The 18,855-nt window shown below is 46.7% G+C and overlaps 6 protein-coding genes across 6 annotated transcripts; 3 read left to right on the forward strand and 3 right to left on the reverse strand.

Annotated features, from left to right (window-relative positions):
* Positions 1-303: 303 nt before the first annotated feature.
* On the forward strand, positions 304-1,608 carry GL218_08727 (Serine-tRNA ligase, mitochondrial; the record flags this gene model as incomplete). Its single annotated transcript, XM_033585535.1, has 1 exon — positions 304-1,608. One exon carries the CDS (start codon positions 304-306, stop codon positions 1,606-1,608), a length of 1,305 nt encoding a protein of 434 aa, XP_033440430.1.
* Positions 1,609-2,523: 915 nt separating this feature from the next.
* Positions 2,524-8,418, reverse strand: GL218_08728 (uncharacterized protein; the record flags this gene model as incomplete). The annotated part of the gene is made up of 1 exon (XM_033585536.1): positions 2,524-8,418. One exon carries the CDS (start codon positions 8,416-8,418, stop codon positions 2,524-2,526), a length of 5,895 nt encoding a protein of 1,964 aa, XP_033440427.1.
* A 2,885-nt stretch (positions 8,419-11,303) lies between these two features.
* Positions 11,304-12,592, reverse strand: GL218_08729 (Mitochondrial GTP/GDP carrier protein 1; the record flags this gene model as incomplete). The annotated part of the gene is made up of 8 exons (XM_033585537.1): positions 11,304-11,387; positions 11,438-11,692; positions 11,750-11,927; positions 11,979-12,112; positions 12,174-12,287; positions 12,344-12,385; positions 12,439-12,476; positions 12,532-12,592. 8 exons carry the CDS (start codon positions 12,590-12,592, stop codon positions 11,304-11,306), a joined length of 906 nt encoding a protein of 301 aa, XP_033440426.1.
* Positions 12,593-13,357: 765 nt separating this feature from the next.
* Positions 13,358-15,341, reverse strand: GL218_08730 (DNA-directed RNA polymerase III subunit RPC3; the record flags this gene model as incomplete). The annotated part of the gene is made up of 2 exons (XM_033585538.1): positions 13,358-14,503; positions 14,562-15,341. The coding sequence occupies 2 exons, from the start codon at positions 15,339-15,341 to the stop codon at positions 13,358-13,360; spliced, it is 1,926 nt and encodes a 641-aa protein (XP_033440617.1).
* Positions 15,342-16,253: 912 nt separating this feature from the next.
* GL218_08731 (Cytochrome b-c1 complex subunit 2, mitochondrial) lies at positions 16,254-17,825 on the forward strand (the record flags this gene model as incomplete). Its single annotated transcript, XM_033585539.1, has 4 exons — positions 16,254-16,520; positions 16,591-16,765; positions 16,818-17,662; positions 17,730-17,825. The coding sequence occupies 4 exons, from the start codon at positions 16,254-16,256 to the stop codon at positions 17,823-17,825; spliced, it is 1,383 nt and encodes a 460-aa protein (XP_033440618.1).
* A 534-nt stretch (positions 17,826-18,359) lies between these two features.
* On the forward strand, positions 18,360-18,772 carry GL218_08732 (uncharacterized protein; the record flags this gene model as incomplete). Its single annotated transcript, XM_033585540.1, has 3 exons — positions 18,360-18,391; positions 18,480-18,594; positions 18,689-18,772. 3 exons carry the CDS (start codon positions 18,360-18,362, stop codon positions 18,770-18,772), a joined length of 231 nt encoding a protein of 76 aa, XP_033440615.1.
* Between the last annotated feature and the right edge of the window lie 83 nt (positions 18,773-18,855).

The following is an 18,855-nucleotide window of genomic DNA, read 5'->3' on the forward strand; positions in this document are numbered from 1 at the left end:
ACCCAGAGAAGACAGCGCCTCCTTCGAGGTTTTGCGACGGCACGTCTGTTCTCTAGTTCTACATTTACATGTAAATCTAGCACCAACCCTGCTAGTATAAATACTGGTTCTGACGACATACCCATCTTGTCACGACCTCCAACGGCCCCTAAGGCTAACATCGATATCAAACATATCCGGCAGAACGCGGCCCTGTACGAACAGACATGTCTTGAAAGAAATTATAAAACCCAAAGCGCATATCCCTCTCGCATCATTGATCTATTTGCGCAATGGCAAACTCGGCAGAGGGATAGCCGTAGCATGCGCGAAAGGGGCAATGCCTTGCGTCGACTAATCGCAAATCCTGCTACTATACAGCATGAGGACGATGAGACTGAGTCCGGATCAGGAGAAGCAAATTCGACTGCTACTACTACAGGAGAAGACGTTAAAATCTTGTCAAAAGAAGAGCTCATCGAAGAGGCCCGAACTATTAAGGATAAGCTATCTTCTATTGAAGAAGATGAAGCCCGTCTCGAGGCGCAAATGACAGAGCTCGCGCTTGCTATTCCTAACTTAACTAGCCCGGAAACGCCCCGCGGAGACGAGCCCCTCGTTCTTAGCTACATTAATGAGCAGCCGGAGCCAGCACTTTCCTCGTCGGATCGTGTATGGCGATCCCATGTGCACATCGGGTCCGAATTAGGTCTACTTGATTTTACAGCCGCCGCAACGACGTCTGGTTGGGGATGGTACTACTTAATAGATGAAGGCGCTCAGTTAGAACAGGCACTTATCAGCTACGCGCTTGCTGTCGTGACGAAGCAAGGCTCTGGCTGGCGCCAGGTCGCCCCGCCAAGCATAGTATACAGCCACATCGCTGCAGCCTGTGGTTTCCAGCCGCGCGACCAGAATGGCGAGCAGCAAGTTTATACCTTAGCCCAATCCGCCGCCGATGCCCAACGCGGAAAACCTGAACTCTGTCTCGCAGGGACCGCCGAGATCCCACTCGCCGGCATGAAAGCCGACACACTCTTAGAAGAAACTGACCTGCCTATAAAATATATCGGTGTGTCGCGATGCTACCGCGCAGAGGCGGGTGCCCGCGGCGTCGATACTAAGGGCCTGTACCGTGTGCACGAGTTCACAAAGGTGGAGATGTTCGCGTGGACATCTCCCGATGCAGATGCCACTGCTGAGGTGTTCGACGAGATGCTTGACCTACAAACTGAGATCCTTCAGGGGCTAGGCTTATCGTGTCGTGTGCTTGAAATGCCATCAACCGACCTCGGCGCATCTGCCACCCGTAAGTGCGATATCGAAGCTTTCTTCCCGAGCCGCCGCGGCCCGGACCGTGATGGCTGGGGCGAGGTCACAAGTGCTAGCATTTGCACCGATTACCAAGCCCGTCGATTGGCTACGCGACTACGCGGCACGGCAGGTGCTGGTGGCAAACTGACATATCCTTGGACCGTCAACGGCACTGCGCTTGCTGTTCCCCGCGTGCTAGCTGCGCTGCTAGAGAACGGATGGGACGAGGCTGAGATGACAGTTGATATTCCTGAATGTCTTCGGCCGTGGATGGACGGAAGAGAGAAGATTGGGTTAAAACATCGCCGTAACTAAAAGGGGGGGGAGGCTATTTGGAACATCTATTTCTATTTCCATATGGATGCCGAGTCGATAAGCTTTTTCGACGAAACAAACAGTCTTAGTTACGTAGTCTTTAGCTTTGTGAATAGTCCTAGGCATTCAAACGTTAAAAGGGGTAAATGGACTAGGTTATGCTTTTTGTACCATTATCTATCTGGGTATCTACAGTATCTACAGTATCTATACTAATTATTATTATATTTCAACTTGCCTCTTTTATTTACGGGATGGGGGAACAGACAAAGATCATTTGTTTTATGGATATATGCAACACTACAATCTACCTAAAGCAGGTAGTTAATAGCAGCAATAGTATACCGAGTCAGCCAAGTAACAAAGTTAGCGTCTATTCTACGCCTCGATTTCCATTGAAGTACTTGACCTGAACTACACTAGGTTAGAAACTTTAAGTTTCGCAAACGGAGACTAAAACATAGTTTCTCTTCCAAAGCAAAAATAAAATAAATAGAAATAACGATAACGATAACGCAAAACCTCCAAGTAAACGACAAAGGTATTATTAAAGAAAGGGGAAAACGAAATTTCATTTTCCAATCTTCCCTTCTTCCCTTCCTCCCCTCCTCTCCCTTTCCTATCCTCATTTCCTCCTCCTTACACCATCCCCTCCCGCCTGCGAAGCCCCCGATATACGGCAAAGACAGGCAAGCATTACCAAAGGCATACACTCATCCCCCCATAAGCATAGACCTCTCATCTCGTCATCATCAGCCAATATGACGAATCAAGGAACAGACATGATACAACCAAAAACATGATGAAGCAGATGAACCCCACCCCCCCGTCGTACTCCGACAAATTCAGATTCCTGTCCCCAAAGGCTTCCAAAGCTTGAGTGCGGCGCACTGCTATGGCAGTCCGGTAGATTCATCATGTGCTGCACATGACAATACCGCCTTCGCCTGTGATGCTATCGGCGTCATCTATACTTTCCAATGAGACGCTGTCCGGGCCTAAGGCAGTTTCGGTCCACTCACTTTGAGACCCTTCTTGGTCTTCACTGTTATATCCACCCTCCGCCTCCGCGTCTGTAGTGACGGTTCTTCCAGCCTCGCTCCCTGTCTCGTTTACTTCATCTATATCTTCTTCTTCAACCTCAAGTGGTATTTCAGTAGCATCTTCGTTGTCTTCGTCATCTACAGTGTCCTCGTCGGTAGCAATGGCTACAGTTTCGTCTTCCATGGGTATCGGTGTTTCGGGTTCTGGCTCAGACAGAGGCGAATCCTCACGTGCTTCCTCGTCACTCTCGCGCACTGCATCGACATTCTCTTTGTTTACGCTCAGGTCGCCGTAGCCTTTACCATTTCCATTTTTCCCTGGCGCCCAGCTGCTCTTCCGTAACGCCGCACCAGCCGGGGTACGAACGCTCTGGCTACGCTTAATGCCACCAGGAGGGACGTTGTTAGTGATTTGGCTGAGGCTCAGAATTCGGCGGCCAGTGTTGGTCGGGTTCTGCGGGATAAGGCTTGCTCTACCACCATTAACTGCTATATTAACTGCTGAACGTGGCTTAGACTGCTTTGAGTTGGAGTTCGAGTCATCGTTAGGCTCTAAACTTGACCGAGCACCAGGGACACGCTTGCGGCTCATAGCCTCGCGGCCTTTAAACCCGGATTTCGTCATAAGTAAGGCACGAGAATGGTCTAAAACACCCTCGAGTATCCTGCGCTCCAGACCTTCAGCCCGGGCATCCATTATTTGAAGCTCCTCGCGACGAAGATGCAGAGCAGTCTCAAGGGAAGAAACATCCGCTGTCAATCGAGTCTTTTGACGGACCAGGGTGTCTTGCTCAGCTCTTAGGGCAAGAATTGATTCACGGAGCTGGGCCTCTTCGTCTCGTAAGTATGCTAAATTGGTTTCGACCTGGTCCTGCTCAGCTCTCTGCCTCTCTAATTGCATAGTCGTTACTTGAAGTGTCTTTGCACGCTCTTCATTCTCGTCTTCGACGCGCTGCTTTTGAGACGAAAGAAACTCTGAGATGTCAGCAGCTGTCTTCACAACCTGCTGATGCACTTTATCGAGAGTATCGAGCTGGGCATACGCTTTATCGGCAGTCTGCGTGTGATCAACTAGCTTATCCAACTTGGTGTGCATCTCGTTGTCCAGAGTTTCTCGCATAGAATGTATGTCGCTGTCTAACTTGGCAAGCTTCGACTGTACTACGCCATCGTCATATTTCTCGGGTTTAGCATCTTCGATCTTTTGTAGGATGCCAGTCTCTGAATTCTTAGAATGCTCATAATGTTGTCCAATAGTGAGGAGCACTTCCTTGATCGAATCGAGAATCTTTGGCTGATAATCACCTACATGACCCCGGAGGCCTTCGACAGCACTGATAGCTTGCTGGATATGATCCCGGGTTATTTGGTGTTCTGCCTTATCTTCGACATGGTTTTCTTCGGTTTTGCCGTAGAGTGTCTCGACTTTGTCAAAGACTGTTTTTGATGCCTCTTCCATTTTCTCGAGAGAGCCGGTAACAGTTGAGCCGAGGGTATCAATTAGAACCTTGAGTTCTTCCGTGACGGTGTTTGTATTGATCATAGCGGCCTTCATCTCGCCATCTCTTGATTCCGAAGCCTTCGTCCGATCATCCATGACGAGCTGAAATTCATCATATCTTATCACAAGTTCGCCAATCTTCTCGTCGAATTTACTTCCAAGAACTTGGGTAGTTTCCTTGAACTTCTCATCGGTGTCCAGCTTGGCACCTACCATACTGTTCTTCGATTCTTCGAATTCGGACTTCACCAAGTCGAACATCTCCTTTAGGTTGCTACCAACGTCGCCATTCTTGTGCACCGTTTCGCTGAGACCCTCAAGGATCTTACCCAGAGACTCGATGGCATTCCCACCGGCCTGTAGTCTCTCCTTGACCAAGCCTTGGAACTCTTCTAAGAAGGCCTTGACTTCGGAGACTCGTTCGCCAACACCGGCAGTCTCTGCTTGTTGCTGTTCAAAGCCCTTTGTATTGGACTCTTTGATAGTATCTTCAAGGTTCTTGATGTCGTCTTTCGAGGGAAGCGCTGCAATGCCGGGCTGGATCATCTCGTCGACAGTCGATTTGAGTTCAAGAAGGGTCGCCACTACCGCAGCAACGTGGGTCTTGGTGACCTTCTCAGGATCTTGGAGGGACTTTTCAGCACGTTCTTTCATCTCATCTAGCGCAGCATTTATCTGGGTTGCGAGAGTTTCAATTGAAACGAGATCCTCCTTTTTAGAAACTGCATCTAGTTGCCCAGCTACAGTTGCTAGAGAATCCTTCGTCTCGAGCACGAGAGCCTCCAGCGTATCGACCTGATCTTTCTTAACTACTTGATCTCCATCGATTAAATCATCAAGACGAGCCTTGGTGTTTCGAAGAATTGTTTCGATCGCATGCGCATCTTCTTTTGTAGCGGCATCGTCAAGGTTAATTGGTGGTTCCCGTTCTTTCTCGATATCCATTGCACTGCCTTTTCCAATGTCCCTAACACTCGACATGCTGGTCATCGATTCTTGCATACTTCGAAGTAATTCTTCTATTTCGTTTAAATCCTCTTTGGACACACCATTCTTAAGCATTTCTTCTAGCTCTGCCAGGTCATCTTTTGATAACCCCTCTGGCGCTGGCGGGGGTGGGGGTGCTTCCAAAGATTCCATCTTGACCCTGAGCTGCGTCATCATAACTTCGAGATTTTTTATGTCGTCATGTTTGGCAAGATCGGCAGGAATGAGGGCATCGCTTGGAACAGCGCCTACAGTGGTAATGGCCTTTTCTTGGCTGTTATCGCGAAGGGAATCGATATTCGTCCGAACGCCATCTAGACCTGACCTAAGAGCGTCAAGAATTTCGTCATTGGCAGTTAGATCTGCCGGCTTGTCACTCATCTTCTCAATGCATATTCGTAGGTCGCTAAACCCTTCGTGTAAAGCATCGAGAATATCAGTAGTTCCTGCGTGAGGGCGAAGGAGTTCACCACGTATTCTTTCGATACTATCTCGAATAGCTTCCATTACGTCCCTGTTATCGCTCATTTGTGGAACATGAGGGACGAGAGATGAGTTAACGGTATCCCGAAGAGATTCGATTTCCTGTTTAATCAAGTCCCTAGAGCCATCCGAAACCTTTGCAACAAGCTCGGCCACCTCCTCTCGGAATATATCGAAGCTGCTGACAACATTCGTCATGAGTTCCTCTTGATTTGAAGCACCGGATGCCTTATCAACATAGCCTTCCATGTGCGTTCGTAGCTGCTCAAAGTTACTAGCAAGCGCTGATAGGAGTTCTTCATGGCCGGGGGCGCTGGGAACACTCGAGGCTTTGTCGGTGCCGCTCCCCATTTGTGTACGTAGCTGCTCCATGCCATTTGCGATATTGGCCATAAGTTCTTCATGATCAGAAACACCGGAAGCTTTGTCGACATATTCTTCCATGTGTTCACGCAGCTGTTCGAATCCGGTCTCGAGATTTGCCATGAGTTCCTCCTGATTAGAAGCGCCAATAGCTTTGTCGACATAGCCTTCCATATGAGTCCGTAATTGATCAAGGCCATCTCTGGTAGCATCCAGGAGCTGTTCGGTATCTCTTCCATTTGCAGCGACGTTCTGCTTCGCTTCCTCAGACACAGCTTTGAACTCATCCCGCATGTATTGCATGATGTCGTGGAGGCGTTCCATGATATCAGGGCTTTCCTCGCCATGAGGTACAAGGGCCGTGCTCTGATTCGAACTTAGACCTTCCTTGACAGCGTCTAGAACCTCGTCACGGGTTAGATCATTGGTCGAAGGAGCAATCGGGAATTCGAAGTCCTCGAGGCACTCTCTAACTGCCTCGAAGACATCATCTCGGGAAAGACCAGCAGGTATGTCTACTTGTGGTGGCTCGAAGTGCTTCAGCGCTTCAACAACTGCTTGGAATACTTCATCTTTTGTTGCACTCGGAGGTGTCTCATGTTGTGGTGTGTATTGTTGTAACCCTTCTCTGAGGCAATCGAGGACTTCATCCCGGTCCAACCCAATTTGCTGGATTTCTATTTCAGGTTTGTAGTTCTCCCAGGCATCCTTAACTGCTTCCATAACATCATCCCGGCTGATTTGGGGGTCGTGGGAGCGCGTCGCCTCCGTGTCACTTAGAGCAGTTCTCAGGGCGTTATAGATTTCCTGATAATCGATTGCTGATTTGTCTGACTCGGATGATACCCGTCGATGGTCTCTGAGACGCTGAGCCATGTAAACCCGTATCTGCTCTAGGCCTTCTTCTACGATTCTGGCAAGCTCCGCTCGGCTTGCCGTTTCGCTTTTGCTGGGAGTCTTACCATGCGATTCGTCCAGTTTTCTGCTGAGTTCTCTTCCCATTCCAAGAACCTCGCCCCGAAGTTCCCGAACGAGAGCTTTCACCTCAGCTGTCAGGCCTCCTCCTTGGGCAACGCTATCTTTAACAGAACGGATGAGCTTTGCGACATCGTCATTCAATGCATCGTTTACTCGCACTGTAGTCGAAGATCGTCGGCCATCTTTACCATTGAGCAGTTTATCAACTCTCTGGTTCATCACGCCACTGATTTTAGATCCTGAGTCATCACTACTAAAGCTCAAAGTCCTTGACTTCTCCGAGCCACTACCGGCCCCGGGACTCATTGGATGTTCGCTGGCTACTTTGAGGTGATGAATCAGCTCTTCGACTTTACCGGCTGAGGCCATACCAGACAGCCTGTCAGCCAGTTCAGACAAACGACCTACGATCGTATCCTGACCGTCTTTCGTTCCCATGTCTCTAATGATCTTCTCCAACAATGCCATAGTAGCAGGAGATTCGCCACCTACGAGCGACGGCGTACTAAGCGTAGATTCTCTGTCGATGGACGCTGCAAAACTATTGGGCGATGGAATCCTTGGGAGGGAAATCGGTCTTGATATTTTCGAGCCAGGAGACATGTTGTAGGGCTTGTTGTCAAGATATAAACCGCCCGTATATGAATCCCGATGGTACCGGCTACCGTCCGAGTTTGTGACTAACTCACGCAAACTCTTTCGAATATCTTCATCTCTAGCATGCGTGGCCTCCTTGAGGCTCATCAAGTCGGTAGCATTATCTCTACTCCGACGACTAAGTTGAGACATTTCCTTCTGAAGAGCGGTTGCGATGTTGGTTAGGTTCAGAAGCTGGCTCGAAAGGAATTCGGTAGAGAGCTGTGGCTTCATCATTGGTGTAGAGTTGTTTGTGACGGTTGCTAGGGGTGATTCACCCTCGCGAGATGATATTGAAGGCATGTTTTGTAATGCCAACATAGTTGCAGACTGCGGTGGCGTATTTTCACCAAGGATGCTCTGCGGTTGCTTCCTCGCAGAGGGTCGAGCAAGAGAAGGCATGATTGACGGCGCGGGAGTTGGTGTGCCGGGGGCGGCGTTCTCCTTCTCTGCTGAGGTCAACTCTACGTCTCTGTCTCTGTCGTGGTCCCTGCCACGAATCGGCGTCGACGGTCTTGCGTGCCTATCTTTCTCAGGCGAACCTCGAGGGGTCGAGTTGGCTGAGTCTCGATCTCTCGACCCCTCAATCATTAAGCTTAGATCTCTAACGCTACCCGGCTGGAGGGATTGCATTCGTTTGTGAGGGCTTGGTCTTTGGACAAGACCACGTTCTGGTGACGTCTCGTTGGTCCGTTTTGGGATGTGGGGGACGAGAGCGTTCTCGCGCGCCTTCTCAGCTAAAGCTGCATGCGCAGATTGAATAGCAAGCGAAGTACCACTTCGCGAAGGGCCCACGCCGCCAGGAGACTGAGGGTTCATTGGTAGAGGGGGCGGCGCTCGCTCTGGATCGGAGCTGTCCCACCTGGAACTCTTTGTTAGTCGAAAATATAATTATATACAACATTACTAGGGCAACTGGTAACGATAAGAGAAGCAAAGAGAGGAAACTTACATTGGTATAATGGCTCCTCCTATGGAAGAAGAATGTTGATGTCTTAGAGGCCTATCGACCGGTGCGTCTCGTTCAACCGGTGGCATATTCCTAACCGTAGGAACGGCGTTGTTTCTCTCAGATTGACGGAATGATATGTCTGAGTCGCAAACTTATTAGACAACCTTTATCACTTTGTGTATACCTTATGTTATTTAGGTATATATGATGCTTTTGAATTACATATAGGCCAGCCTGAGCTGCCCCGTCGAAGCGGGAAGTAAAGAATTGATGTTAGTCAAATCAAATATGATAAGTTGAGAGCGGGCTGTCGGGCTGGCGGGCTGGATGGACTTGAAGATTAGACAAAGCAAAAAAAAACGGAGAATGGGGATCAATCTAAGAAGGACCTGGTAATATGTGATAAGGTGTATTCCGTATGTTGTTTGAAATGGGGTGAAAATGGGGCTGTCCCGCCTTTGCGCCGCTTTGTGTATGGACAAACAAATTAGGCGCTTGCCCAATCCCAATTGAGTTGCAACGTCACACGTCGCTGCCCCGGCAACCGGACCTTGTTACCCATAATTATATACCTTAGGTACATATGTACATAACATACGTACATGAGGTACGTACATGAGTTACATGAGGTACATATTGATTTTCCATGATGTCTTCATTGCACGCAGTAGCGAAAAGATCCACATTCTATTATTTACATACACTACATACCCATACCTATCTTACCTAAGGCAGGGTATTGATAACCTCACATCTTTCCTCTATGGTCCATCACGATGTTATATTAAATCCAATTAATTCCATTATCGTCGTACTCTACCGTACTATCTTACTCCGGTTCCTTCCCGATTATGCAGACGCCTCAACAACACCGTGTGCACTAGTTTCAATATGTAGTTCAAGTATCAGACTCGAGCTTTGAATGCAGGATTCGCCCCGTCGGTTTGGTCCCACGTGTTTTGTCTTGCTTAGATCCATACTTTTTTATGTAGGCTATAGCGCCATACCTACATATCAACAAGCAGCAACATGACAGTAGTATACCTTTACAGACAACGTCTAGGAAAATAAACCCTGTTACTAGTGTTACCATCTACCTATTCACGATCCTATGTCGGCTGTGGAGTCCCCTCTTCACTAAATAAACAAGCAAGTAAGCAACCAGCTTTGCCATACATCGGGAACTCAAATGGGTCCGGCATTCTCGATCAGACCACATATGGACCCGACCATATTATCACCAACCGCCCGGGGTTCCTTATCACATCTTTATCTGGCAAAGCAACTTATTACTGGTAACAGCGGTTTTCCTATCAATACAAAACTCCCATAATCAACAACTGTTAGTTCCCAAAACGAAGATCAGATGCCAGCGTTTATATGTGATAAGTACTGTCTTTTAGAAATCGTAAGTTTAGCAAACGAATAGGAAGATCATCACTCAGGTAATTTACAATAGACAAAGTCACTCAAGTCCAAGGCCTCGAAACGTCTAAGTTAGTGTTGGTATCAAAATAGATTTAATACTACTATAGTGAGCATATATAAGAGTCCGTAAATCATAGTTCACCTCGCGTAACAATCATGCCAATTTCATACCTATTAAAACCCACCCAATTCTTAATTTCTAACATGTTATCGACAGATCATCGTCTAAGGGTACAATGGGAAGTAAGTGCTCAAGATGAGATAAATGGTAAGATTAGCGAATTGAATTAAGCCAAATCATTATAACAGTTTACTAGTTATACCTACTTATACACTTGACTTAACCAGTCACTCCACGATAATTTCAGAAGAACAATCCCAGCATTACTCCTTAGATATTTACTTAATATCTCGCCAGAGTTACATACAGGTATAACTGCAAGGAATAACTGTTTAATTTCCCAAGGCTACGTTAAAAAAAAAAAAAAAGCTAAAGTTGCACGAGTAACAAGCTCACATAAACCCCCTAGCAAAACAACAAATTCAAATAGAATAAAATAGCATCGATTCTTATACATCCCGAGCACATAAATGCAACAAAAAGCAAAAGAAATAGGTCCTCCTGGGGCTCGAACCCAGAATCTCCTGATTGATACTAATCGTAGTCAGACGCCTTACCATTGGGCCAAAGGACCAGTTGATGAAAAGATTTTTCAAACAAGCGCTATATTGTAATAGCCCCGTTTGTGAGCGGCTCCGCCAGCAGACCTCTTTTTTTTTTTTTCTTGAACGGATAATCATCGGATATTTATTCATATGTAACTAGTTAGATTCGGATGTTTGTTAGGCATAGCTCGAATTTTACTTGCGATGGTGATGAGGTTCAGTTTGAATAGATACCTGTCATGGTAACTTGGACGTCCTGCGTAGTCCCGTTTAGTGAATGTACTAGGTTAAGGGAATACCTACAAGCTCTTGGGGGTAATATATGCCTATCTTGACTTTATGTACAAGTCATGGCTTATACAAATAACACAGTTAAGAGATCTACACTAGCGCAGCGATTCACCTACTTATTCATCCACGAAATCCTAATATAAAACATTGCTTAGAGTCGAGTATTTATTTTTACTTCATATCTATCTAGACAGGCAGTTATTCTTATCTACCCTGCCGAAGTCTTTCATAATCATCTAATAAGTCCAAACCGATAGATCCCACCTCCCTTAGCGCGTTGTCATCCGCAACCGTTAAAACGCCGGCTCGATCGTATATACATACAGTGGAACGCTGGCGTCCAAATCTATGATACAAGTCAAATGTTCTATTTCAACATTGTGTCGAATGCTGGTATCAGTGTCTGGGCGAGCCAGAAGGAAAATACCAGCTTCGGTCCGGTCATAAGGAGCTATAAGAATTTAGTACCGAGTCTAAGACGAATTATACGATATTCCTTACCTTAGGTACCAATCCCTTGAAGAAACTAGAGAAACCTTCGTTCTTTGCCATGTTGGATAAGATACGGAAGCCGCTTTCGGGGTTCTCGAAATTCCTGTTCTGAATACGGGTCTTGATAACGTCCAAGGGAGCAGAGACAACCAAGGATGCCGAAGCACCGGCAATTGAAGCGATAAAGTTCTGGAACCATGACGCCTTGTTATAGTCACTTAGTGCGAAGACGTATTCCTTAGTGAAAGCCGAGCCACCGAAGAGCTACTAAGCGTTAGAGGTATATCAAAAGAAGGGTTCAAACCATCTTAATAAACGTACTGCAAATGACCCAGGAGCATTTCGGGCTGCAGTCCATCCCCAACCTCTATATAATCCAAAGCCCTCATCCGATATAATCTTGAAAACGCCTCGTCCTCGGAACGCTTCCGGGTTGGTCTGGCGCTTGATCTTTAATACGTCTAATGGTAGTAAGACAATCTCGCCAATACCGATCAAACTAGAATATGTCAGTTGGTAGGATTAAGCGGGGTGTAAATCTAAGACTAACCTGCCAGCAGTCGAGTGCATGATTGCCTTGCCGGTTTTCTTTCCGAAAGCGCCCTCGAAGTCCTTGCCATAGTGCGCCGCAAGATAATCTCTTGCGATGGGTTGACCACCATACTTGTATATCCTTTGCAAGACCTGTACTGGATGTTTAGCTTCTTAATCTTAACTATCCGCTCGAGTAGAAACTATCTCGGACCTTGTAACCCGCCGCATAACCCAATCCCGGGAAGAGCGAGAAGAATTTTCGACCGAATGCCGCCTCTGCCTTATCCTTGAAGATGACCTTATTTAGTTCGCTCGTATTCTTGATCTATAGGATAATTAATATTGTATGTTCCTTGGATATTATAGGTGAGTTATGCGCACCTTGGTCTGGTTGCTCATCAATCGCTTGGCAATGGTGTCGACCTTTGGACTTATTAGTCTTGCGCCGCAATATTTCGAGCTGTACAAGCACGTACAGGATGGAAGACAGCCAATTCCGAAATACCGGCAGAGCCTGTATTATATTTGTCAGTTATCATTGGTTATATCCTTTTTGTTTTTCAACCTACCGGAACCAAGGAGTCGAGCGAGATTCGACTCGCGCTCCTTGCCAGTGACCATCGGCGCCATTATGAATTACAAGTGTATGCTAATACCGGAATTCTAAGGATAGATATGAATAGATATATGGCAGTCTAGATGTCCCGAGTTAAGAAGACTTGACGGACTGTTCTAAGAAAACGACGAGGAATTGAAGATAAGAACGACTGCGGACTCGGAGGAGAAAAGCTCACGAGAAGTCGAACAAAATTTCAATCGCGCCAAAGGGTATAAAAAAAAAAAAAGAAAAAAAAATCTAGATCTTATTACCAATTTGTACCGCACCAACCTTAATTTAGCGGGGAGCTTGCGGGAGCTTAAGGGTCCCCTAGGACTATCAGGGCTTTATCAACGAGCGATAAGATATCGGAATCATACCCCTCATGTACCTAACTGATTATTTTAGGTAAGATTATACATGTTAACTATGTATATACACGAATTGTCCATATGGCATTGGTAGGTACCTTAGTATATTATTAAAAGTCATAGCACCATCTGGGGTATAAATCTAGAAGTGTAGTTGTACAGTAGCTAGTAGACTTATCGTCTTACTAGGCGCATACCTACATAATACTTTATGAATACATTCGTCATCTATCGGGACATACAATCCGAGATGTGGTCCGACAATACCACATTCCGAGTTCGAGACTGATCAAAATGAGTAGAAGACAACGCCGTCCAATATGCAAAAGTCACTTTTTAAGCCTCTTAGGCTGTACCACCCGTGAACCAACGCCGCCATGATGCAAGATATCCCTCCTATACTGGTATCGATTGCGAGAATGAACCCTAGAAGTCTCTAAAGACTGCTACAATATCGTCGAGCTTTCCAACTTGGCCGAGTAGTTTCTTTTCGAGGTCGAGAAACTGCACGTATTCATTATATATGTCACCTCTTAGTTTTTCCTCTTCCATTCCCTGAACATCTTTACGTTCGGCAACCGAGAGAACGCTTGCCTTCTTACGACGCTCGACGTCTAATCGCTGTAGACAGCGCACCATGGACTTGTAGGTATTGTCTAGTGTTCGCTGTAGTGTCCTTTCGAGGTCGAAAAACCAAAAGAAAATTGTCCGGGCGGCCGCTCGGTTGTTGTCCCGAGGTACCTCTTGTACGTCCAAGAATCCCGCCATCTCCATCTCCGCCATCTTAACGTGCACATCCGGCTTCTTCATAAGAGCCAAACTGGGCAATGTTTTATCGTCGATCTTTCCCTTTTCTCTAAGAATTCGAGTGAGACGTAGACCCCGACGACCAAACCGGTTCTCGATAAGCGTATCAAGCTCGAGGAACTTTAGATGCTGCACGAGTGGTTCGAAATCGACTGTCCATTCGCCGAAATCAAGACTGCCACAATGTCGCACAAAACCCTCCTTACTTTCGGTAAGGATAAGTAGATGTTGTCGCATCTGATGTAGCCGCTTAGTGCCGATCGGAACGCTGTCGTCCACTTGCATTTTGACTTCATCTGAACCATTCGGACCATGTAATCCGAAGCTGATAGCTGCCTCCCCGCTGGGATCGTAGTCTTCGTCGTCCGACTCAACGATTTCTTCCCCTTCCTGGAGCTCTTCTTTAAGGGTCGAACCCTTAAGCTGGGGAGGAAATCGTCTAATTTTTTCTGCACAGCGAATATCAATGGCACCATCCTCATGGAGCATTCCAACACCGCCTGATACATCAATAGAAGGGTTCAGGTGCTCAAAAATCTCTTGAGTAGTGACGCGGGGCCCTGTAGAAGCATCGTCGTTCTCATCTTCGACCTCGATTGATTTATCGGTTTGACAACGAGAAATCTTTTTGCTCAGCACGCCAAGTAATGTTGCGTACACCTTTGCTGTAGTATCGCCGATCAAGTCTTCTACATACCGCTCGAGTTTAAGGTTGCGGAGCTCAACCACACATTTATCATAGTTCACCCGAAGCACGGTATCAAGCTGAGGGAAAACGTTAGCGAATCTCCCCGACGTAGATTTCTACGTAGTAGAAACTCACGTTTTTTAGTAAAGTGGATTTTACTTTTCCGTTGGCAAGTATATTGGAGGTCGTGCCGTTAGTTAGCTTCCGGCGCTTAGAGCCAGCCCCGTTCTCGAATTCAAATTCGAGATCATTCTTTAGTTCCGTGTTTTTAAGATGAAAATCCCTTAGCTTGTCTCTGACATACTTATCGAATTCGGCTGTCTGCTTGGCTCCTCGAATGCCAGTGGGATAGTAGCTAGTCAGGAAGTCTTGCTCAATTGTGCTTCTTAGGTCCTGTGGAGATTGGTACATCGCTAGCGTAAGCGGCTCAAGAATACCGGCCGCAATAAGCTGTGCGAGACTCTCGTAGGCTTGATCCTCTAGGTCGACACGTTCATCCCCTATCTTTATATCGCCCATACCATTGCTAACGCCATTGCCGTTGACATGGTGGCCATTTTGGGATACACCGTTGGCAGTCTTTTGCTGCATAGTATATCGCTCCTTGAATGCTGCTATCAAATCGGAAATCTTCGTGTGACCCTGAACAAGAACCTCGTGCACGAGAGCATTCGCATCAGACCCATATTTCTCACGAACCATGTCAAGGATCTTTCCCGTTCGGACAAGATTGTAGGCAGCATGAGGGTTTGCGTCATAGTATGTGATGCCCGAGTCTTGGTCCGTAAAGTGGAAGATGAGATTTAGCTGAATGAGCACAGCGATCCCATGACGCACTTGTCGTTGGTTGAGCGATGTATGTTGCGCTAATTGCGTGATGGTCGACCTGCCTCTTGCGAGAAGATCTGCAAACATGCGCTGCGAAGTTGAAATTTGTTAGCTCCAAGGCTACGTAAGTAGAGGTTCTAGAGGCCTCAGAGGATATAATATAAAGGAAGCATTACCGATGGGAGCTGGCCGTATAGCTCACTGATCAGCAGAACACAAAGTTCTGCAACATTTTTTGTCTAGCAATTATAAATATTATTAGTTTCTTGCTCGATACGATAGAGATACATTTCAGGGCGTTGTTGTAAAAAGTCGTAGCGACTTGAAAAGAACCATCACTTACCACTAACATGACTGGCTGAGCTTGGGATTAGGCGGCGCGAGGTGAATAGATAGGATTTTAGGACTTGTCGAAGGGGTTGGCTTCTAGAGATCCTCTCACTATCTCTAGAGCACTACAATTACTACCGCGGCTTCATTGAAGTATTTGATAGGAAAGAGAGAGAAAGGTGCGCCGAAGAACACGAAGGTGGCGCAAGAAGTATTGATATGTAAAGTCGAAAGTTGGTTAAGAAGAATGATTTGCGCAGCGCGAAGTGAACAATAGCGTATAAAAATAATTTTGATGCAACTACTTTTTTAAGGATAGCGGGGAATTCTAATTGATAGTCGAAGCTTCTTGTCTCTCTAATCTTATGTAGTACCTACCTACCTAAGCCATAGCAGTCATTGTACCTATGAAATAAGCTCCCCGCCCCAAAGGTTTTTTTTTTTTTTTTTTTTCCTCTGTTCAAGTTGACTCAATCGGCCAATAGAATTTATTAGCAAGTGGCTGACCAGACTCTAGCCTTATTAAGCCTCAAATTAACATACGGTAACCGAGAATTTACCGGAATTGAGCATCTTTTTGTTCCGACTTGGAAGCTTTCAACGATCTGCGGATTAAAAGCTGTTGTCGCAGACTTCAATAGCCAATTGTTGACGGCATCGTCCCCTAAAATGTTCTCTCGATCGGCTCTCTCCAGAGGTGCCCAGCTTGCCGCTCGTAGGCAAGGCTGTTCGCATCTTTCTCAGCGCCGAGGTTATGCTGCCGCATCTTCGGCACCATCCGCTTTCACTTATGACACCACCGAAGTTGCTGGTATCAAGGTAGCCACCAGAGACTCACACGGTCCGACAACAAAACTTGCTGTTGTCGCCAAGGGTGGTACTAGATATCAGCCTGCTCCTGGTCTCACTGTCGGCCTCGAGGAGTTTGCCTTCAAGGTGAAAGAGTCTACATCTTTTTATCCTTGTTTTTTTTCTGTCGTGAGCTAATTAGATGCAACTATAATAGAACACCGAAAAGCGAACTGCCCTACGTATCACTCGAGAAGCTGAGCTTTTAGGAGGTCAATTAGCCGCATACCACACCCGAGAAGCATTAGTTATCGAAGCAAGCTTTCTGCGAGAGGACATCCCTTACTTCGCCGAACTGCTAGCAGAGGTCATCTCTCAAACTAAGTATACCAGTGAGCTATATGAAGCCATTGGCTAGTGATAAAATGCTTATATAGTTTATAGCGCACGAGTTTCACGAGGATGTCGAGAGGGTTTTAAAGGTGAAGCAGGCTAAGCTTGCCAACGACGTTTCCGCTCTTGCTCTCGACTCGGCACATTCGGTCGCCTTCCATACAGGCCTTGGCACTTCCCTATACCCGACGACTTCAACCCCTCTGAAAAGCTATCTAAACGAACACGCCATCGCTGACTACGCGGGAGCCGTTTATGCAAAGCCTAATATTGCTCTGGTTGGAGATGGCGCCACGACAGCTGCTCTACATAAGTGGACAGAACAGTTCTTCAGCGGCGTACCAGCATCATCATCTAGCTCTGCCACTCTTAACGCGAAATCTACGACGTACTACGGTGGCGAGCAGCGTACGTCCCACACTGCCGGAAACTCTTTAGTTATTGCCTTCCCTGGTTCCAGTTTTGGCTCTTTCAAGCCTGAAATTGCGGTCCTAGCAGCCCTGCTTGGTGGACAACCTAACGTCAAGTGGTCGCCTGGATTCACTCTCCTATCCAAGGCTGCGGCCTCGGCACCCGGAATAGTTGCTTCGGGCACCAACCTGGCTTACTCGGACGCCGGACTGTTGACTATTCAAGTCACCGGTGCCGCCGCATCAGTTCGCAAGGCTGGTGAAGAGACTGTTAAGGCTCTTAAGAGCATCTCCGAAGGTAGCATCAGCAAGGAGGATCTTACCAAGGCGATCGCCAAGGCAAAGTTTGACGCGTTAGATGCGAGCCAGTCGGGTGTGTCAACGCTTCTGTCTGCCGGTTCTGGTATTATTCATACCGGTAAGCCCTTCCAGATTGCCGAGACTGTTGGCTCAATCGACGGCATCACAGCAGACAAGCTCAAGACGGTAAGTTTATCTAATTTTCTTTATTATTATTATTATTATTATTTATCAATTCTAATTGTCATCATAGACTGCAAAGTCCCTTCTCGAGGGCAAGGCCACCGTGGCTGCAGTTGGTGACTTGAACGTTCTGCCATATGCTGAGGAGCTTGGGTTGAGAGTATAGACGGGGAAATTTGGGCAGCAAAAGTGTACCAACAGATTAGCCCACCGCTGTAGAGTCGAGTCGAGTCGAGTCGAGCCACATGTGCATATAGTAAATCCCCTAGAGTTTTCTTTCAAGTTCGAACAGACTCAACTACCCAACTCCCGACTTATAGCTTATAGGGAGGCAGCACGCTTTGTACTTGGGCATGCGATGGTGATTAATTTGTGAATGACCTTGGTCTAGAATTATATATACATGATAAGCTCTGTGTATTAAAGACTTACAGAATCCTGAATATACAATTTATTGGTATTTCTATAAAAGAAAAGGGGGGTTTCTTCGTAGGGAGGTTTGAGTTGGGGGTTTAAGTATCTAGGTACCAAAATAAAGGTTAGGTAATATTTCTTAATCACGTGAAAGCTCGGGCCACCACATACGTACCTTACTGACAGGCTTCGGCTAACGGAAGTCTTTCTATCTTTTGATTCCGTGCATACAAACGAATCTTCAATCAATCCCTGATCCCCAATTGAACCTCGAGCAACTATCAACATGGTGTTCGCGTGGAAAGCAGCTGGTTTGAGGTAATTTAATTCTCTTCCTATATATCTCGATACATCCCTCGACGACCTGAATTTGCCTGGTTTACTAACTGCTCCTCCGATCGGATAGCTACAACCGCTACCTGGCCGTCGCATCCCGCGTCGTGCGCCGAAGCTTGAAGGAGGAAAAGAGACTACTTGCCGAACGACGAGGAGATATGGACCTGCGATTTGCTAAATGGGAGGTGAGTTGATTATTCCTAACAAGTGGAAATTTGGTACATGGGAATCTGGAGTTTAGGAGTTAGTAACTGACAGACTATATGCCTCAATTTATAGAACGGCAAGATGAGTGAGCTGAGACCCTTAGCTGAAGCCAACGCAGCCGCCGCTGTTTCATCCGCTTCCGGTGGTTCGTCATAAACTACAAGTCTACGAAATATACGAATCCTTGATGAGAGTGAAACTTGCGAGGATAGTTAGGACCTATAAGAGACAGATGCGCA

This window comes from Daldinia childiae (assembly GCF_008694065.1).
Source record: "Daldinia childiae strain JS-1345 chromosome Unknown Scaffold13, whole genome shotgun sequence".
NCBI lineage: Eukaryota > Fungi > Ascomycota > Sordariomycetes > Xylariales > Hypoxylaceae > Daldinia > Daldinia childiae.